The sequence below is a fragment of the Tetrahymena thermophila genome (assembly GCF_000189635.1).
Source record: "Tetrahymena thermophila SB210 genomic scaffold scf_8254459, whole genome shotgun sequence".
Classification (NCBI taxonomy): Eukaryota; Ciliophora; class Oligohymenophorea; order Hymenostomatida; family Tetrahymenidae; genus Tetrahymena; species Tetrahymena thermophila.
Genome location: NW_002476236.1, coordinates 291,459 through 312,098, shown reverse-complemented (window position 1 = coordinate 312,098; position 20,640 = coordinate 291,459). Strand labels below are relative to the sequence as shown.

Sequence of the window (20,640 nt, the reverse complement as noted above, 5' to 3'; positions counted from 1 at the left end):
AAACAACTTATTTTTTTTTATTATTTCCATTCAATTTTAATTAAGTTTTTAAAATTTTCTTTTTTTACCATAGAAATTCATACTCAATATTTTAACGAAGGAGACTTAGCTCAAGTGGTAGAGCGCTGGACTCCAAATCCAGCGGTTGCGTGTTCGAGTCACGTAGTCTTCAATTTTTTTTTTTAATAAATATTCTTTTTTTAATTAAATAAAAGAGAGATTTCAACTATCAATAAGTTTTCAGGCTTTGATTTAATTATAATTATAAAAAATGGAGATTTACAAAATTAAATTTTATTATAATTTATCAACATAGATATTTCACCGAAGGAGACTTAGCTCAAGTGGTAGAGCGCTGGACTCCAAATCCAGCGGTTGCGTGTTCGAGTCACGTAGTCTTCAATTTTTTTTTTATATAATTATTTTTATTGTAGTAATAATAAATAAGTAGAATGAAAAAAAGTATTTTTATATTTTTTAATTTATAAAATATGCGATTAAGAATAGAATTTTTGAGATAATAAATATTTGTAATTTTAACTAAACTAAATATTTTGCATTTAAATTATTTTAAATTTATCTTAGAATTTTCTAAACTTTACAATATTATCAACGAAGGAGACTTAGCTCAAGTGGTAGAGCGCTGGACTCCAAATCCAGCGGTTGCGTGTTCGAGTCACGTAGTCTTCAATTTTTTATTTTTTCCAAAGAAATTTTTAAATAATCTTTTATATTGTCTTTAAAGTTTATTTATTTATATAAATATATTTTACCAATAAACTTATTAAATTAGTTTATAAAATATATATCTAGAATTACTATAATTTATTATTATAAGTTTATTTATAAGCTATTTATTTTGTTTTTATTTTATATTCTATTTAATAAACTAATTTATTTGATATTAATATACAACGAAGGAGACTTAGCTCAAGTGGTAGAGCGCTGGACTCCAAATCCAGCGGTTGCGTGTTCGAGTCACGTAGTCTTCATTTTTATTTTTTGTAAAAAGTTTTTGACTTAAAATTAATTTGTTTAACATCATAAAAAATAGTAGGATTGCTATTTTAAATAAAAAATATATTAAATAAATAAATAAATAACTAATATAAATTTAGTTAAACATTTTATTTATTTTTATAAAAAACATTTAATTTAATATCAGTTTAAATAAATGCTATTAATCTTCTTGAAAATCTCAAAAACTTATATTTTTACTTAAAATTATTTTTAAATTTTAAATAAAATTTTTAAACTAAAAGTTTAACTATAAGCTTTCAACGAAGGAGACTTAGCTCAAGTGGTAGAGCGCTGGACTCCAAATCCAGCGGTTGCGTGTTCGAGTCACGTAGTCTTCAATTTTTTTATAAAAATTAAATTTTTGATTTCTTGATATTCCACAATAACATTTTAATTTAAGATAGCAAAATTAAAGTTTTTTATGATTATTTATTTTAAAAATAAATTAAAAAATTAATTTTAAAAATAAATTTTTGTTCATTAAATTTAATCACAATTTTCTTAATATTTTGAGCAATAAAACACAAATTTTAGTTTACTTATTTACAATAGTTTTTTCTAAAAAATGTATAAGTACTTTATAAAATTAAATATTAGAATTATAAATAATAAAAATTACTTTAAGTATCAAATAATAATTAACCTGAACAACTAATATTATTTTAAACTTTCAACGAAGGAGACTTAGCTCAAGTGGTAGAGCGCTGGACTCCAAATCCAGCGGTTGCGTGTTCGAGTCACGTAGTCTTCAATTTTTTTAATTATTTCAGGTAAATTTTAATAATTAACTATTTAGTAATATTATTTATTGTAGAACATAAATAAAAAACAATAAACTTTGACATTAGCTTATATTTTTTAAAGCTTCATTAATTTAAGTAATGCCAGTGATAAATATTTTTATTTTAAGTTTTTATGAGCATTACAAACAACTTTAAAAATAATTCAGGTGTATTATAGAAGATTAAATAAAATAAATAATTTGTCAAAAAAATTTAGTAAAAGAAAATTAGCAAATGAAAAAGTATATCTTTACAAATTTCCTTCTCTGCCTTTTAATTAGCTACCTTCAGGGCTAAAGATTATCTGACCCACTATAGGGTGATCTTTTATAGACAGGAGAGATTATTTTAAGATAGGTCAAATAAAATACTACTGTTGATATAATATATCAACAAAAAATTGTTTAATAAGATTATAATGTGGTTCTATCTCTAAAAAGAGTTGAATATCAAGAGATATGTTAGGGTTAATATTAATTTGAGATGAGCGTATTGTTAAAATAGGAAGATAAATTTGTTTTAAAAATTTAGAATTATGATTGTTTAAGAAAAGTTGAATTATAATGGTTTGCTCACACTTATCAAGCGAACAGCGTTAATGAGACTGCATATTTTAGAGAACAAATATATCAAAAAAATATGGCTATAAAAGGTAATAGAACAATTTCTCAAGAATATCTATTTGATATAAAGAAGAATAATAGAGATATATTGCCTCTGTTTACTGGATTTTAGTTGTATCCCAAAACAAGAATAGAGTTAATAACTAATAGAATATTTGATCGAATAACTTCTAAAGTAATATAGACTAACCTAAATATCTATGACTATAGTGAGACATAAAATAAGACTTCAAAATAGGTGAAATTTACAATGTCTTTTATAATCGCTCATCCTAGCTTATTTAGTTGTTAAAAGAGATTAAATACTTCTGAAAGTTTAGCAGAAAATGCTTTGGTATTATAAAACATTGAATATTTAGATACTACTTAAGGTAGTTAAGAAGGAAACAAATTAGTTTGTTATTTTAAGTAATATAATAGCTCTTAACAATAGTAATTACAATCGTAATTCACTCCACTTAAAAATCCTATTTAATATTACATAAATGGAAAATTTTAAGAGAAAGACAATGAATCAAATGAAGATAACCAAAATAATGAAAATGAAAACAATCAAAATGAAAAAGAAAATGATAATATACCTGAAATCGAAAAGTAAGAAAAAAACAAATTAGATTAAAACGATTATTTTGAGTTATTTTAAACTCTTATTATTATAGTAGCAATTTTAACTCTTCTATCAGGAATAATATATAAAATATGCAAAGAGAGTCAAAAAAGCACTTAATAATTTAATCATTTATAAGATATTCCATAATATTAAGTACCTCATCATCATGTAGAGTTATAGGAAGAGTGATAATTATTTAATAATATTTAAAAAATAAATAATAAGAAAATTTGAATTTATTAAACATAATAATTGAATTTGTATTTATTTATGTTATAAAAATTAATTTGAATAGATATCATAAATATATACATAAACAAATTAATATTTTTCCATTTTTTAAAATTAAATTTATTTTTATCAAATTTAATTTATATATGCTCTTAGAATTACTTCGAATACCCAAACATCTTATTGTCCAGGATTTAAAAATCCTCCTGAAATTTTTAGCTCGGCCTTCATTTCTTTCCATTGTCCTAAACCTTGCAATGCTTCTATACTTGCCTAAATATTTTTTAAAGAAAATTTGTATTATTAAATTTAAATTACTAAATTCTATTACAATAAGAGCATCCATAGCAGGTGGCTTAAATTTAAAGCTTATAACTGTTTCAATACCAGGAGCTACAGCACCCTTCACATTATCACATGTAAAATAATTATTTTTGTCATCTTTCTATTTATATTATGAATAAGTAATTAATTAAGTTAAGTTAATTGTTATTATTAATTACTGGCATTATGATTTCAAAATTTACAGGTTTCTCTAATTTAGGATCACTAGCAATTTTGCTGTTACCTATTATAATTTTACGAGTAAATGATTTTTCATCTACTTCTTCGTTTTCTGATATTAATGAAATAGGTATATTCCTATCAGCTGTCTGCTTTGGTGCAAATGAATTCACTTCTTTCGATTTTATTTTTGTAAATTCTAGCATTATTCTTGTATTTTTAGGACTAAATATTAATTCTTCGTCTAATATTTTAAGTGTATCGAACGTTGCTTCAATTTTACTAGGAAGATCCTGAGAATTAGGTAATGAAAGGTATGGCTTGTAGTGAGTTACATAACCTTATCTGGGATAACAGCTTCCCCAAACAAAAAGTTACTTTTCATCTTTTTAGTTTGGAACAAAAATAGAAATTAACTCAAAGAACTATTCACTTATTCTATCAGGTTAGAACACTACTTTTATTTCCATTTCTTTATTTGCTTCAATTTAAGCTTCTGATGGACTAAAGCTAAACACTTTAGAGCCATTTTTATTGTAAATACCGTGAGCTATTGAAGCTACTTTAAATTTAATGGGGAAATTTGAAACATTTATCACCTTGAAAGATTTTTCTACCTTTTCTCCTAAAACAACTCCTCCAACATTGATTAATCCATTTTCAGGTTGTATTTTAACTTCAGGTCTAACACCTTTTCCAATTAACTTAGCACTAACACAAGTTGTTCTACACTTTATTCTTAAAGTCTCTTCAAAGGGTTTATCCTAAAGTAAGTATTTTGATATTTTTTTATTATCATAAATTAATATAAAAATTTACTTCATGAGGTTAAAATTAAACAAAAAGAATTCTAGATTTTGTAGGTTCTATTTCTCTTAGTGCATTAATAATGTTAAATCCACTAAATAGAGGTAAAAGATCCATAGAAATTTATGCATTTTAATCTGAGTTATTTGTAATAATTAACTACTTAATTTCCTTTATTCCTACTGCTATTTCACCAAAATCAATAACAGTTTTATTAAGAACTAGAGATTTTTAAACAGTTACAGTATTAATTTCTACAAATGTTAAGAATTTTGAAGCATCAGGCATATCAACAGGTTTGAAATAGCATGGAACTAGCCATGTATAGTGCTAGCTATATTTAATAGTATCATCCTATAATTTATAAAAAATTAAATTAAACTTTATTATTTTAAAAAATTGGTTAAATAATTTGATAAAGTTATTCATATTTATCAATCAATTTTAATTATGAAATTAATTTTTCTATTAAAATAATAACCATAATTTTATCAAAATAAAACTTCTTTATTCCCTCTCTATCATGATAAAAATAAAATATTGGCTACAAAGTTGCTACTCATATATTTTTTATTGGAGGAGACTCATTTTAAGGGAATACATTATAATGTTTTAATTGTTTTGATTTTCGATCATTTATGTATTAAATCTAAAAATTTAATTTAATAGTATTAAGGTAAAATAAAATATTTTTTTCTACTACATTTAAAAATCATGGTTAGATAGTTTTCTAAATTTGATAATTAAAATATTATATGATAATTTTTTTAAATGTAATAAATAAAAGTAATTTAATATAATTTTAATTACTAAATGGAATTCTAGGAGTTTACCACCTAACTTTGCTAATTCTTCTTCCATATCAAAATTTTTTTCTATTTCCAACCTCTTTTATTTTTCTTCTTCTTCCTTTATTCTTTATAGTTCTTCTTATCTACGTTATTCTTCTTCAAGAGCTTGTTGCTGCGTTTTATTTAATTTGACATCTTTTTTTGGTGGTGCTTCCTTCTTTTCAGGAACTTTCTTAGCTCCTTTAGCTGCTTTAGGATCTGCTGCTTCAAGTTCTTTCTATTCTTACTCTTTCTTAGCTTTTTCAATTTCATCTTTTTTCATTTACATTTTAAGCTAAAAGTTATGATTTGGATCATTATCGTACTTTTAGACTAGTTCCTCCAAAGTAAATGCATCTATCAAAATAAAAATAAATTAAAAATTTTTTTTAATGACAAGATTTACTTAATTTTTTAAAGAAACTTTAGTATTCAATATTTATTTCAACACTTTCTTCTGGCTTGATTCTTTCAACCATTGGTGTTAATTTTAAACCACAAATTTCAAACTTTGGTAAAAAAAATTCAAAAATCATTGTTTTATAAGTTGTATTTTTAATCATCAAAGTTGTATTAAACATTTCGTCTACTTGCATGACTGGAATATCTATTTTCATTGCACTAAACTCTAGAGGGCATTTCATAATATCACAAGAATAAGGTATTCTTATATCTTTTGTTGCTATATTACCAGTAATTATTTTGCATTTTAAATAACCTTCATCTTTCCTATTATCAATACCTGGTATCTTTGTACTTCTATAAATTAAATTTGTTTAAAACTTTTCTTTTGGCAATAGCTTTAATGGAATTAAATCTAATTCAACTGAAATTTCTTTAGGGAGAGGGTAGAATAAAATTTCTTGAGGTAAATCTGATAGATTTTCGCAAGTAAGAGGCATTCTTGAAGCTGTACCTTCATATAATTTCCCAAAATTTATTTTACCAGGTGTAATTTAAACAGTATCTATAGTCATTTTAGATCTAATAGTGAATAAAACTGGCATTTCTTATCCAGCTCCAATTAACTAATTAACATGAAAATTCAAGTTAATAAATAATAATTAATAAAGATTTTACTTTAAAGGGTATATCTAGAATTCCTGTTTTTTAATCTAAGTATTTACTGCAGAGAGTCAATAGATCCTTATCAGCATTCATTTTTACCCATACTTCAAACTTAGAATTACCTTATATATATCCAAGCAAAGGATTAAATTCAAAGAAGGATTTTGTTTCTTTTGGAGCTACTATTTATGTTTTCATTGCGTTTTAACTTCTGTTGTAAAAGACAATTTTTTCTCTATAAATATGATTTAAAAGACAAATTTCAAAATCATAAAGTGTTTTTTCAACATAAATTGGCACTTCAATGCATTCTCCTCTATTTAATTATTAAAAAAAATTTTATACTAATGATTGCTTTAAGTTTTGTTTACTTGATAACAATTTCAATAGGACGTGAATGTAAAAAGTTCTCAAAGTAGAGTACTAATGGTAGATGTAAAGATTTTATTTTATTAGGAATATATTTGATTGGTATTTTTAGTTGAGAGTAGCCCTAAATTGTATGCTGCTTTGCAAATTTAAGTTATGATAAGGATGATTAAAGATCATTATCTTCATCATCATCTTCCCCTTAAAATGACTTTTAAGATCCTCCAACTCCCCTATTAACAGAACCAACTACTGAGGCTGTTTCTGTTTTCGTTAAAATATCTGCACCATCTTTACTTTTTATAATTATATCAGTTGGTAAAGCACCCTTATTTTGTAATATCAAATTTTTAACTCCGAATTCTCCTTATATAACCTTGGTATTAAATAAAAAACCTAATATATTTAAAAGAAATCTTATTTTATTTTACCTAACCAAAATCTACAACTGTGTTATCACAGACAACTATAGCTTTCTTACAGAAACACTTAAGGGGTATATTTACTGGACCTGTTTCAGTTAAGATAGGGAAAAAGTCATCTATATCTTCATTTACTTAAGCAGTAAATCTGATTGTAATAGGACATGACATACCAGCAGAGATTCTTCCAGGAGGTTTATACATAATTTCAAAGTAATCCTTTATAATTTTTGTAATTTTTTTAAAAAAAAGACCTTTGCTTGATATTTATTTTGCTGAAAATGCATTTATTATAATGCTTTTCCATCTTATATTTATATTAATAAAAACTAATCTAATATGATACTCTTATTTTTTCCTTTAGCAGTAACAATTTGAATGAGTTTTAAGTATTTGATACATTCGTAAGTAGCACTGTTTATACATACGGTTCACCTACTTCAAAATCCTAATTTTATTTAAATTTATGATTAAACTACGTTATTGCATTTATTTTTAAGCTAATATATGTAAAATAACAAATTGAATTTCAAATAATCTTTGCAATTTATAGATATTTTAAAATAAATTTACTTAAAATATTATTTATTCTGGCTTGCAGGCAAACGAATCACCTTTAAATTCCTTTCCCATAACAATTTAAGCCTAAGTTATGTTATTTTTCTACTTATCAAGTGCCTTAGTTTTCATTTTTTTCTCTAAAACAGTTTCTTCTCTTAATTAAATAATTTTTCTACCCCTTTCATCTCTAGGAGTTTCAACCTTTTCGTCATTTTCCTCTTAATCAGACATTTATAAATACTATTAAACTAACTCTCTTAATGCTTATTATTTATTATTATTCTAGTTTAAAATTCACCTTAGACTGATTTACAGTTTTAACCTATTTATTATCCAATTTTGTAGTGATTAATTGAATTTTAATAGCCTTGATTAGCTGTTTAATAATTAATAAAAATATAATACTTTATCTTTTTTGAAAATTTTTATAAATCAAATAAAATGTAAAAATAAATGAAGTTTCAAAAAATCATAAAGATTTGATTGGATAAATTTAAATCTTACTTATTAAGTAGAAATATTATACAAAATTTATTATAAAAATAATATTTTTCTAAAAACTTATTTTATTCTCATTTAAAATATTTTAAAATATAGCAAATTTTAACATTTCATATTACTCTATTTGTTAAATTTTTATGATTAACTTAATTTAATTTGAATAACAGAGTAAAAATAAATAAACAAAAAATTAAAATAAGTTGATTTAAAATGAAATTAAATTTTTTAAATTTGCAAATAAAACAGATTTAATTTTGAAATAAAACAATTAATTGTTGGTTGAAAGAATAATTTAAAAGAATTCAAAAAAATATTAATTTTAAATCAAAAGCCGTTTAATGAAAATATACAGACACATCATTTAATTTATGTATAAAAGAAAGATATTTATTTGCTTAATTTTGGTATAAAAGTTATTTTAATAATTATTTTTTTCTAAAATTTAAGATTGATATTTTTAAAAATTTTTTAAGAAGTGTTAGATAGATTATTTTACAATTTTTTCAAAAATTTTCTTATATTTTTTTTAAGATTCTAAATAAATTAAGTTATTTATATCAATGTACGAGCTGATTGTCAGATTGAATGACAATTCATTTTTATTTAATTAAAAATAAAATGCTTATTTAAAGTCTTTTTTCAGTTGTTATTATTATTATAATTTAAGGAACAAAAAGTAATAGTCATGAGTATTCCTAATGAGTTAATTAGGGATTTAGAAATATTATTTAAGGTGCTGTTTCTTATTTAATTAGTAATTACTGGGTTATTGATTCTTTGCATACTATTAATTCTTGAATTATATTCTAAATCATCTATTGAATTTTTAAAGAACTAGTTTCTGCTCATCTTTCTTGAGAGCTCCCTTTTAAATTTTACACTTGTTTATGATAATTCTTTTATATAAACTTCACTTACAGGATTTTCATCTTCAATTTTATCGCTTTCTTCAAAGAGCTAGCTAGTAGACTTTCTAAGTTCATGCTACGGCTTCCTCTCTTATCCATTTCTTTTATCATTATTTTTTTCTGGAAGAGTGTGAATTTGGTATGAGGAATTTTTATCTAATTAATTATTAGCTGAAGAATAATTTGATTATGATTGTTACAGTTGCTAGAGAGAAGATTGATATTATTAATTGTGACTAGCAAGTACTTATTACATTTAAGGGTTTTAAATTTAATTTTATTATTAATATTTATCTAAAGAATTTCCTTGAGAAGTAACATTTTATTATTAAAGTTAATACTAAGATGAGAAGAGCAAACCAGATCCTTAGTTAACATTTCTAGAATCTACTCCATGATAGAGATAAATTGAGCTCGGATTTTAATTGGAGCTTTGAAAAGGATTATTTTAATTATCTTGATTTATTTCTTATGAAGGAGGACTCTACTCATTGTTATTTTTATATGTATCGTCATCGCTATTTTAAATCTATGCTTAAAATTCCTAGCCCTCATCTTCATCTTCTACATGGACATCCTCTTCGTCTCCGTCTTAAAGCAAGTCGTTATTTTTACCATTCTAATATTCAAACTCCCCATCTTGCAATAGATCTGTATAAATGTAAAATGAAACCCGATTTGAATTATTCTTTTCTTCAGACATATAAAAAATATTTGCTTGAGGTCCTATAATTTTAAGGATTTGTTTGCAAACCGATATCTCAATATCTTAATAATCTTTAAAAAATAAATTAATAATTATTTAAGTTTAATTTATTTGAAAAATTTTACTTTGTGTTTTGTTCTTTTATATCTTCTATAAGTTATTAGCATTAAAATAGTAATCGTTGTTCTTTTAATTTGTATATTTCCTTATACTATTATCTCTAATATTAATTTTTATAGTGCCTTATAAAGCCACATCTCCGTATTCACCCATTTCAGCAGCTCCTGATTGAGCGCTTATGACAATCTATCCATTTTTTTAAGTATTTTATAAACAGTCATACAAAAGGAAGTTTATGATATGTTTTAATTTTTTTTCATCATTCTAAATTTAATCTAATTCTTAACAATCGTTGGAAACAATAAGCTAGATTTGGTTTTATTTTATTTTAAAATCAAAGTTATTAATTACATCTTTGATAAGCTTTTTCAAGCTAAATTATTTTATGCTAGTTTCCACTCTATTGCTCTCTATACAGAAAAATTCTAAAAAGTTATTGATTTTACTTTAAACATTACTATTTAAATATGATGCATCCGTAATATAATTGGTTATTTTTTTTTGCATTTAGTAATTGATCTTCATTTGCTATAAATAAAAATTCAATAGATTGTTTTCATTTTGCATAATATTACCAAATTTAATTGAAATTTCTTTGTATTATTGCATTTATTCATCTAAAATTTAATCCTTAGAAACTCCAAAATCATCTTCTATCAATATTAGCTGGTACTATTCATCTCTATTGTAGCAAACTAGTGTTAATAAAAATTTTCTCTTTTCTTCTGTATCGTTTCTGAAAACACCTTTATACTTTTCTAGTTTCGTTCTTTTCAAAGTTCTTTTTGAATACTTTCGAGATTATTTTTAAGATGGGTTAGCTATACTCTGTAGACCTGGATCTTCCATGTTAAATAAAGACCTTTTTTTATTTCTCATATAAATAGCTCCTTGATCTTATGTTGTTGTATTAAGGTTATTATTGACATTAATATTATTTATATTAGGCACTCCGTTTCCATTTTATGTTACATTCTAATTAGGATTGTTATTAATGAGACCTTAGTTATTTGTTGAATGTAAATCTGCTCCACCTCCTCCCTGCATTTCATTTGAATTCTATCTTTTTATTTCTCTCCTTAGCAAAAGATCAAGGGGAAGAGTCTTTGGTTACTTTTATGATTATCTAGAGTTAAGTGATTTTTTAGAAAGTTGAGAAATAACTCCTAAAGATTTCGAATGCAGAGAGTCCATATGGTGTTGTATGTTAAGATAATCTTCATATATAGGAATAGATTGGTGAGAATCTAATTTCAAGTCTATTTTATTTATAAACTATTACAGATCATCATTATTATTGATATTGTACTCTTTTCTTGCCCTTCTATTTATTTTATACAGCTAAAAATTATTAGTATCTTTTTAAGATGTCTTTGTGATTATTATTCTATGTGGTAGCACATTGTTAGCAATATGATACCATATGTAATATTTATTAATTAGTTCATAGTATAAGCGAGCATTTTTTTCTCTTGCATAAGTAGTTATTCCTACAAAAATAGGAGTGAGTATAATAACGCACAATAAGTTCGCTATAGATGGAAATAAGCTAAATACATAAATGCAATTTATAATGACAAATGTTATTATGTTTAATAAAAAATTAGTTCCAATTAAAAGAATTAAATGAAGAGTGTAGAAAGCTCCTCCTATAACAAACAGTTGAGAGCAATAAGAATCTGTAGCAGAATTATTTTCTGTTTTTGAACATTATTTTATAAAGGAATCAGGTATCCAAATGTAGGCTATGCAAATTAATAGACACCAAGAAATGTTATTAACACTTAATATAATGTTGCAATGATATGGAAATTTTTTAGCTAGAGTCAAAATAATTATTGGTATAAATAATGTAGCAGCCATAGATCCTAAATAAAGTGCATATTAGCTTTGAATAAATGCCATTATAATTAAAACTACGCTAATAAGGGATCCTAAATAAACCTAATATTTTAAAACCTAAATTATCCTTAGATACTCATCTTCATAATATTTTCTCTCTATTTCTGGGTCTTTAAAGCGTAAATACCTTTCATCCATCTATAATCAATTTCTAGTTACCTTTTTCGCAATTATATCAGTTATTTCTTTTGAATATATTTTAAAATACAAAATGTAAATAAAAATGTAAAATATACTGCAATTTTTAGAATTTTTAGACAATTTGTAATTGTAAGAAACAATGGATAAATTACTGATTTTATTCAAAGATGGCACTTGCTTGCAAAAGATTCTTCTAAATATTTATTATAAATGATCTCTTCAACTTTTATTAATTAATGATGGTTTGTATTATTGGTACTTTATATGTTTGATAGGGATTACTCGATAAGATTATTACGTTGAAAAAAATAAACAAATTATTCTTGGTTTTTGTTAACAAATTTATCTAATTCTTATTTATTCACTATTGTTTTTTTCTTTCAGATATAAAATTCATTGAACGCTTTTCTTCTCCACAGATTTTTCTAACATTTTCACTGTTCCTATTCAATCTATTCCGCGAAAATTTAAAGAATAAGATAATCATTCATTAAAAGTTTAATATTTAATTTAATGGTAACAACTAACTGCATTCATTATTCTTATAAACAATATCTTTCTACTGATATTTTAATTCATTCAGTCAAAAATTTGTAACAAAATTAATTTATTTGTTTATATCATTTATAATATCAAGATAAATAACTTTATTAAAAATTTTTAGGTTTAAGGTTCTATTGTATAAATTCTTTCATTACGATTAAATTAAAAAAAAATCTCATATTTATTTTATTATATGATATGATGAAACTATGATTATTCAAATATTTAATAAGTAAAATACTTATTTTACAAATTTAATTTATTTTAGCATAAATTTTTTTATTATTGAAAAACGAAAGAAGTATTTTACTGCTAATATTATAATTAGATTAAATATTTTTTATTAATGAGTATTTTATTATTTAAATGCAGATCGAAAAAATTAATAAAAAATAAATTTTCATGATTTAAACAATTAATTATTTATATAAGTTTGAAGTTCTTTTTAATTTATTTAGATACATATATTTAGCCTAAAAAACATTTACTATAAAATTATTAAAATACACTTTAGTAATTTTAAATTATTAATTATATTATTATTCATTTATTATTTCAGTTCATTTAAAAGGATTAAAATAATAAGCTAATGCACTTGTTGCCAAAACAGCTACAGAAAGGAATTTTCTTGATTTTAAGACTTCTGATGGATAAACGTCTAAGTTTTTAATAAGGAAATTCAAAGTTTTCAATTTAGATTCAGTGTAAGGAGGATATCTGCAGTTAAGAGGGTAGGAATTCAAGCTACCTAAAGTACCACTTTTATCAAGAACAGGTTTTAAGTGTGAGCAATTTTCAAATCCTAACTTTCCATGAATAACACCTGAACCTGAATTTCCAACACCACCAAAAGGAAGAGTGTTATTAATATAATGCATTACACATTCATTAAAGCTCAAATGACCACTAGATGTCTCATTAAGGAGTCTGTCTTTATGTGTTTTATTTTCACCAAAGTAATAGAGAGCAAGGGGCTTAGGACGATCGTTGATGAAATTAATTACCTCATCAAAATTCTTGTAGAAAATAACAGGGAAGATAGGTCCAAATATTTCATCTTACATACATTCGGAATCTAACTTAGGGTTCACAATAATAGTAGGTTCAACGAATTTTTTAGAGACATCAACCTTACCTCCATAGTAAATCTAACCTCCATGAGTTTTGATCATAGATTCCATTCTCTTGGTATGGAATTCATTGATCATTCTATTATAGTCTCTGCTAGTTTCAGGATTGTTGCTAATTTAGGTTATCATAGCTTCTTTAAGAGATGAGAGGAATTAGTCTTTAATGTCTTAGTCTACAATAGCAAAATCAGGGGCAATACAAGTTTATCCAGAATTACCAATTTTTCCTTATGCTATTCTTGCTACTGCAACATTTAAGTTGGCTGTTTTGTCTACAATTGTTGGGCTTTTGCCTCCTAACTCTAAAGTGCATGGAATTAAATTTTAGGATGCGGCTTAAGCTACAAGTTTTCCTTTTTGGGGTGATCCTGTGAAAATTATGTGATCCCATGGCTTATAACAAATAGCTTTAGCTACTTCTACTTAACCTTCTATAACTGTATAGCAATCCTTATCTACAAATTTAAAATAAAATTATATTAAAATTGGATAATAGTGTATACATAAGAATTAATTGTGTTAAAGCCTATCATAAAAAATAGATATTTTTAAAAAAATTTAATTATGTTTAAAACATGTTGAGAGGGAAAAAATATTTATTTACCCAAATACTTGTCAAAAAGCTTCTTCATGACATTAGAATTGTGAGGAGACATTTCGGAGGGCTTTAGTGCTACACAATTTCCAGCTGCGATAGCATTAGCAGCAGGAGCTACTGTAGTGTTAAAAGGATAATTCCAGGCACCTATAACTAAAGTAACTCCATAAGGTTCTGGAATAATATAACCAGATCCGGGACCAACAACTAAAGAAACATCAACACTACGCTTTTGAGCCCAAGATTCGAAGTTATTAAGAATGTACTCTATATCACCAATAGTAGGTAAAAGATTCAAAAATTTTGCAACTTTAGGATCTTGATAACCTAAATCTTTTTAAACGGCTTCACTAATTTCATCTTCCATTTCCTTAATACCAGTGAGGAGGTTTCTTAATTATTACTTTCTGAAAGCCAAATCACGAGTCTTTCCTGTTCTGAAAGTCTTTTTTAAATTATTAAGAATAGGATCTATAATGGCAGGATTATCTGGGACCATTTTTTAATTATTTTTGTTGTTTTGCTTTTTTATTATGAGTGATATTTTGTTGATTTATATGTTTTGTTTATTATTATTATTAGTTTAAACAATTTAGGGAGCTTTTAAATATTGAAAATGCTTATATAAATAGCGCTGTTAAATTTTTTATAATTATTTGTATTTATTACGCAATTCTTATCATAATAATCGTAACTCTATCATCAGAAAGATATTTTTTAGGTAATTAAAATTTAACTAAAAGTAATCAAATTTGGAAGTTAATCAATTTTTATAATTAAAAGATAAGCTTTTTATGACGGGAATTGAGTAAGATATTTTTTTAATTAATGAATATATATTTTCTATTTTTCTTGAATTATTCTTATGAAATTTTCCATAAGTAATTAAATAAAATGCTTATTTATTATAATATCTAGGCAAAAATTATGTGCTAATGTCTTACTAGTTAAAGCATCAGATTACTAAAAGAAAAATCTTTTATTAATTTCACTTAAATATGATTTACGTAATTATTGCTCTAAACAATAAAAAATTAAATAAATTCAATAGTTTCAAATCTCCAATTAAAAATGTCTTCCTTCATATTTTATTTTATGTGGAATAATATCATATTTTTATTTTAAACTTTTAAAAATTCAACACCTTTCAAATAACATATTTATTTTCTTTAAAAATTTAAGCTTATTTAAGTTATTTCTTGTTAACAATCAAAACAAAATATTTTATGTATTTTTTCTAAATAAAGAATTAGCAAAAATGATATTTATCATGTTGATATTGAGAATATTAAAATTTTTTTTTTTCTATTTTAAATTTAAATTCACAATAATATAGAAGTAAGTAAAATTTTTGTTTTTATAATTGAGAAATTCTAACTTTTTATAAAAAAACTTTAATCACTAAAAATGAATAAATAACTGTTTTATTTAGCTTTATTATTTTTTATGAATTTTTTTAAAAAACTCATAAATTAAAGCCATAAAAAACGATTTTAAACTGAATCTTTGAAATTTAAGAATCAATTTTTATTAAATAAAATATATGATTTATAATAAATATAATTTTTTAATTTATAAAAAAAGATAAAAATAGAAGATTAATTTAAGGATCAAGTAGAAAACAATATTTTGTTTTATTCTATAGTGTTGAATATAATTAATATAAATATATAATAATTCTTAGAGTTTTATATCATGTTAAAAAAAGATACAAATATTTTAACATTAAATTTTGAAATTGAGTAATAATCTAGATTATGAGTTAATTAGTTAGTTGTAGCTTGTCAATATAGCAGTTAGTTTTATTCTTTATTTTGATAAAATTGTTAGTTTTTTATATTTTATAGTAGTAATTTAATTTGATTATATTATTTTTTTGCTTTTTTTGGGTTCATTAAAATTAAGTTCATATTATAGATTAGAATCTTTCTCCAAAGTTAAAATTTTTTACATCCTTCATTTCATCGGATTATTTACTTTAGTTAATTTTATAATACTTTTCTAATAAAATTTCACTCATCATAGAATATCCAAAATCGTTAATCCAGTCTGAGTTCTCCATAAATTTATTATTTTGTCTTAATGATATAACTTGCTTTAGTTAATTTAATTCTATTTAGAAGAGTACAAATAATCCATATTCAATTTTGAACTAATCTCCATTTATTTATAGCTCTTCTGGATAGTCAAAAAACAAGTGTTCAATTATAGAACTGCATTAGATAACTTAGTCATCAAATGTTAATAAGCAGCAGTCACATCCGACAAATCTACAATTTCTCAAATTACATTCAAACATTTCATAATTAAGTCTACCAATATTAAATATATCTCTATTTCTTTAGGCTTAAATTTCTGGGTATCCTTTTCTCATGATTGTTTATGCAAATTGCTGAGGATCTGACCCTAATAAGCAAATAAGGGAGTCAGAATATCCTTGTTGAGTTATTTCAAAGTAACCTCTCTCAATATTTGCTGTTTCAAATGAAAATGTGTAGAATTAACCTTCGTTTGATAGCTCCTTAAATTTTTTATGCAATTATTGCTCTCTAAAAAGTTTTCTTGCTATCATTTTTTCATCTATGGTTTATTAATTGAGTAGCCTAGAAATTTGAATTATTTAAATCTACTATTCATAGTTTATCAAAACTTTCTGATACTCTTAAAGAAGCTTAGATAAAATTCTTAAGCGCTTATAAGGCTGCTTTGTTAGCAATTATAAAAGCTAAGAAAAGTCTTTCATTGGTTCTTAAGGATTTTCTAAATGCAAAATTAATACTTATGAATTTTGTAAATGTTCTGTATAAACTACTCTTTTGAAGTGAGAAAACGATAACATTTATTCTTAAATGGTTTTCCTTTCTTTAAAACCTAGATCAAAAAAGAAATCAGATATTAAATGAAATGTTTAATCTAACTTTATATGCTAAAAAATAGGAGTCAAACATAATTATCTTTATTTATTGACTCCAAAAATATCATGCTATAACTTTTATGTGGCATTTAAAAACTCGTTTAAATCAATTCTCCTCTATTCTATAAGACTATTATCTTCAGATTTTGTTTCTTCAGTTGAAATTTCAAATTCTTCATCTTCAATTTCAATCATTTTTTAGCTTTCAATTTATAATATACTTGTTAGTTACTTAGATATAATGAAAAATATTGAAAGTTTATTCACTAATTTATTAAATTGAAAAAAAAAATAATGTAGTTTAAATCAATTCTGCTTAATTTTAATAGCTTAAGTTAAATTTTATGGCAGATAATTAGTTAATCTTTTAAAAGAATTAATCAGCTTGAAAGCTTTTACATTTTAAGAATTGTTCTAAATTCTCTTTAGAATATTATAATCTTAAGAATAAATAAATTAGCAAAAATGGCTAGACATATTAATTTATAAATTTTAAAATAAGTAAATTTTTAATATCTTACTTAAATTAATGTTTAAGCAAAAATTTTAAAATATTTTTTATAAATTATAAATATTGTTTTAGTTTGAAAATCTGTTCTACTTTTGCTTTTAAATAAATCAAATAGAAAATTTATTAACTTTTATGATTACGTCATTGCAGTATCATCTGCACTTCGTCTAATATGTAATAATTGTAATTTTCGACTTTAAAAAATATTTATTTTTTTATTTTCTTACCGACTTAAAATGAATGAACATTCAACATTGTATATTTATAGAAAATATTATTCAAATCTTTAAACTATAATATCGCTAATAAATCCTCATTAATTTATCTTTTCTTGCTTTTAAAATATCTCTCATTACTTTATTTCAAATAAACTTCTTAAATCACTGAAATTTCATTTTTGAAATTAAATATTTGAAAGAAGCAAATTAGGATTTAATCTAATAATTAAACTTAAAAGAATCAAATTTTGACAGTATTCTTATATAAAGCTAATTAATTGCTTGATTGAATGAGAAAAATGTATTAATACATTAATAAACTCAAATATTAAAATTGATGAAATATTTAAAAAAAATAAAATATTATTATTAAAACAAAAATAGAATACATTTTTAAAAATATTTTAATTTAAACTATTTCTCATAGTATTTTTAAATAAAGTAAAAATAATTGTTTGATTGAATGAAAAATAATATTACAAATTATTAAGATAGCATATGGAATTTGATGAAATATTTAAAAAATAAATTTTGCACAAACTAAATATAATTTATTTTCATCAATATAATAAGAATCATAAATCTGACTTTTATTCAGTTTATTATTCATTTTATGTTACATTAGATTCGTTTTACAGAGTATCAGATCCATTTTATTAATTTTAAGCAAGGTTATCTTTTTGAGATTCTTCAAGTTTTTATTTTTCTGCTTCTTGTTTTCTTTATTTTTCTGCTTCTAACTCTCTTTACTTTTACTCAACCTTGAATTTTGCTTCTAGCTCAGTATCATCTATTACAATATCTTTTAGTTGTACTTCATTTTCAGATAATGGCTAAACCCATGGGAAAGTTACTTCTTGCTTTAAAGCTTCGATTAAAGTTGATTGCTTTGTTGAATAGATGAAACTAACAGGTGAGTCTTTCTAATTTGCTTTGTAAAGTTTAAATTCAGGAGTTCTTTTAATATGTACATCAGGAATGTCATTATCTCCAATATTTACTCTTACTAATAAAAGGTGAGGATTATGTTTAAGTCTATGGGCTAAATGGTAAAAAGTAGGTTTGAACTAATCGCAATGATAACAGCCTATACTATAAAAGAATACAAGAACATCCTATTAATTATTTTTATAGACATATTCATCCCAGTTTTCAGCAACAACAGGCTTTACAAGGAGAGAATCAAGTTTTTCTTTAGGAATTGGTTTTTCTTTTTAGGTAAGTGGCTAAACTTTACCTTTTTTTATGTCTTATATAAATTACATCATTGTTTATACATTAATTTTATCACCTGAGAAAACATATTTTTTACTTTATCTGCCCTCAATTTATTATATAAAGAAAACTTAAGGCAGAGTATAGTTTGTATCAAGCATAAAAGACTTTGCAACTTCTTCTCTATTTCTCTCTGTGATATTTAATAGGTTTAAGAAAACTTAATTCATTAATTTCGGTCTTAAATCTAAAAACGCTAACTCTTCTTTAGTCATTAAATCTTGAGGTTATTCATTAGATTCGTAATAATTTTATTAATTTATGGCTAGGACTAAATTTTCTTTAGCATTTTCATAGATTTTGCTTGTTTCCCAAGGTCTAACCATTTATATTGATGGAGTAGTATATATCTTTAAGAAAGATTTAATTTAATTGACATCTTGCAAGTTTCCTTTGAAATAATTAATGTAAAACATACCAAGCTCTTTCTCTTTTTGACTATATAAAATTAGAGCTTAAACATCTGCTTCTTTATAACCATTTTCTTCTCTACATACTATTTTAAAATAATTTATTTAAACTACCATTCCCAAAATAAATATGTAAAATTTAATTTTATTTACCTTTATCGAAAGTGTGTGCCAATACTAAATCCTTTTTTTTGCTTGCTAAAGACTCAAACGTTTTGAATTCAGGAGTATCTGGAGTAGAACCTAAGAAAAGAGCAAATTCCTGGAACTAATCCATTTTAGCTTTCAGTTATTCAAAATTCTCAATAAAAAGGGATGATGTTTTAGGAGCCTTAATAGATTTGATGACCCAACTATATACATCATTTATGTAATTCATACCTTTGTAAATATCTTTTTATTTCCCTTGTTATGAAATGAGAATCAATCCAGGAACTTTTTTAGCCCCATTAATTTTTGCAAAATCGGGCCAATTTTCATGATTAACATAGCCTAGCTTAAAATCATTTGTCCCATTAGAATTCAATTTTTCATGTAGCTAGTGATAATCAATCAAAAATTTCTGGAATGACCTTTCTGCAGTTGCAAACAAAATAAGAAGATACTTTGACTATGTCTTAAGCTATTCATAATTATCAGAAGTAACTTCTATAGTTACTACATTACTTGTTTGATTTTTATTGATTAAGCTTTATAAGGATTCTTTATTTTTAGTTGATTGTTGTTGTTCTTTCTTTGCTTAAATTACTACGAGTAGTAAGAGGAGCGCTACAACAAAAATATGTATTTTTTTCATTTTCTTTTTGCTTAAAAAAATAAATAGAAATTATGTATTTTTTTTTTAATTTTAATTAAAGATATTCAATTTTTTATATTTAACGAAGTAAATTATTATTTAAAGATATTGAAAAAGTAATCAATTCAAAGTATTTAAAA

The 20,640-nt window shown here is 23.7% G+C and overlaps 6 protein-coding genes across 6 annotated transcripts; 1 reads left to right on the top strand and 5 right to left on the bottom strand. All coding sequences in view use genetic code 6, as the record gives it.

The window, feature by feature from the left end:
* Positions 1 to 1,967: 1,967 nt before the first annotated feature.
* Positions 1,968 to 3,224, top strand: TTHERM_00530280 (transmembrane protein, putative; the record flags this gene model as incomplete). The annotated part of the gene is made up of 1 exon (XM_001032739.2): positions 1,968 to 3,224. Exon 1 carries the CDS (start codon positions 2,037 to 2,039, stop codon positions 3,222 to 3,224), a length of 1,188 nt encoding a protein of 395 aa, XP_001032739.1. The 5' UTR covers positions 1,968 to 2,036.
* A 171-nt stretch (positions 3,225 to 3,395) lies between these two features.
* TTHERM_00530270 (hypothetical protein) lies at positions 3,396 to 8,058 on the bottom strand (the record flags this gene model as incomplete). The annotated part of the gene is made up of 11 exons (XM_001032738.2): positions 3,396 to 3,539; positions 3,598 to 3,711; positions 3,770 to 4,534; positions 4,590 to 4,931; positions 5,388 to 5,764; positions 5,814 to 6,435; positions 6,488 to 6,791; positions 6,847 to 7,220; positions 7,276 to 7,485; positions 7,613 to 7,714; positions 7,840 to 8,058. The coding sequence occupies 11 exons, from the start codon at positions 8,056 to 8,058 to the stop codon at positions 3,396 to 3,398; spliced, it is 3,573 nt and encodes a 1,190-aa protein (XP_001032738.2).
* Positions 8,059 to 8,967: 909 nt separating this feature from the next.
* Positions 8,968 to 12,102, bottom strand: TTHERM_00530260 (transmembrane protein, putative; the record flags this gene model as incomplete). Its single annotated transcript, XM_001032737.3, has 2 exons — positions 8,968 to 10,013; positions 10,068 to 12,102. 2 exons carry the CDS (start codon positions 12,100 to 12,102, stop codon positions 8,968 to 8,970), a joined length of 3,081 nt encoding a protein of 1,026 aa, XP_001032737.2.
* A 1,106-nt stretch (positions 12,103 to 13,208) lies between these two features.
* Positions 13,209 to 14,875, bottom strand: TTHERM_00530250 (aldehyde dehydrogenase family protein; the record flags this gene model as incomplete). Its single annotated transcript, XM_001032736.3, has 2 exons — positions 13,209 to 14,233; positions 14,383 to 14,875. 2 exons carry the CDS (start codon positions 14,873 to 14,875, stop codon positions 13,209 to 13,211), a joined length of 1,518 nt encoding a protein of 505 aa, XP_001032736.1.
* A 1,407-nt stretch (positions 14,876 to 16,282) lies between these two features.
* Positions 16,283 to 17,485, bottom strand: TTHERM_00530249 (hypothetical protein; the record flags this gene model as incomplete). The annotated part of the gene is made up of 1 exon (XM_001470613.1): positions 16,283 to 17,485. One exon carries the CDS (start codon positions 17,483 to 17,485, stop codon positions 16,283 to 16,285), a length of 1,203 nt encoding a protein of 400 aa, XP_001470663.1.
* Positions 17,486 to 18,594: 1,109 nt separating this feature from the next.
* Positions 18,595 to 20,500, bottom strand: TTHERM_00530240 (thioredoxin; the record flags this gene model as incomplete). The annotated part of the gene is made up of 2 exons (XM_001032735.3): positions 18,595 to 19,790; positions 19,858 to 20,500. 2 exons carry the CDS (start codon positions 20,498 to 20,500, stop codon positions 18,595 to 18,597), a joined length of 1,839 nt encoding a protein of 612 aa, XP_001032735.2.
* Positions 20,501 to 20,640: the final 140 nt, after the last annotated feature.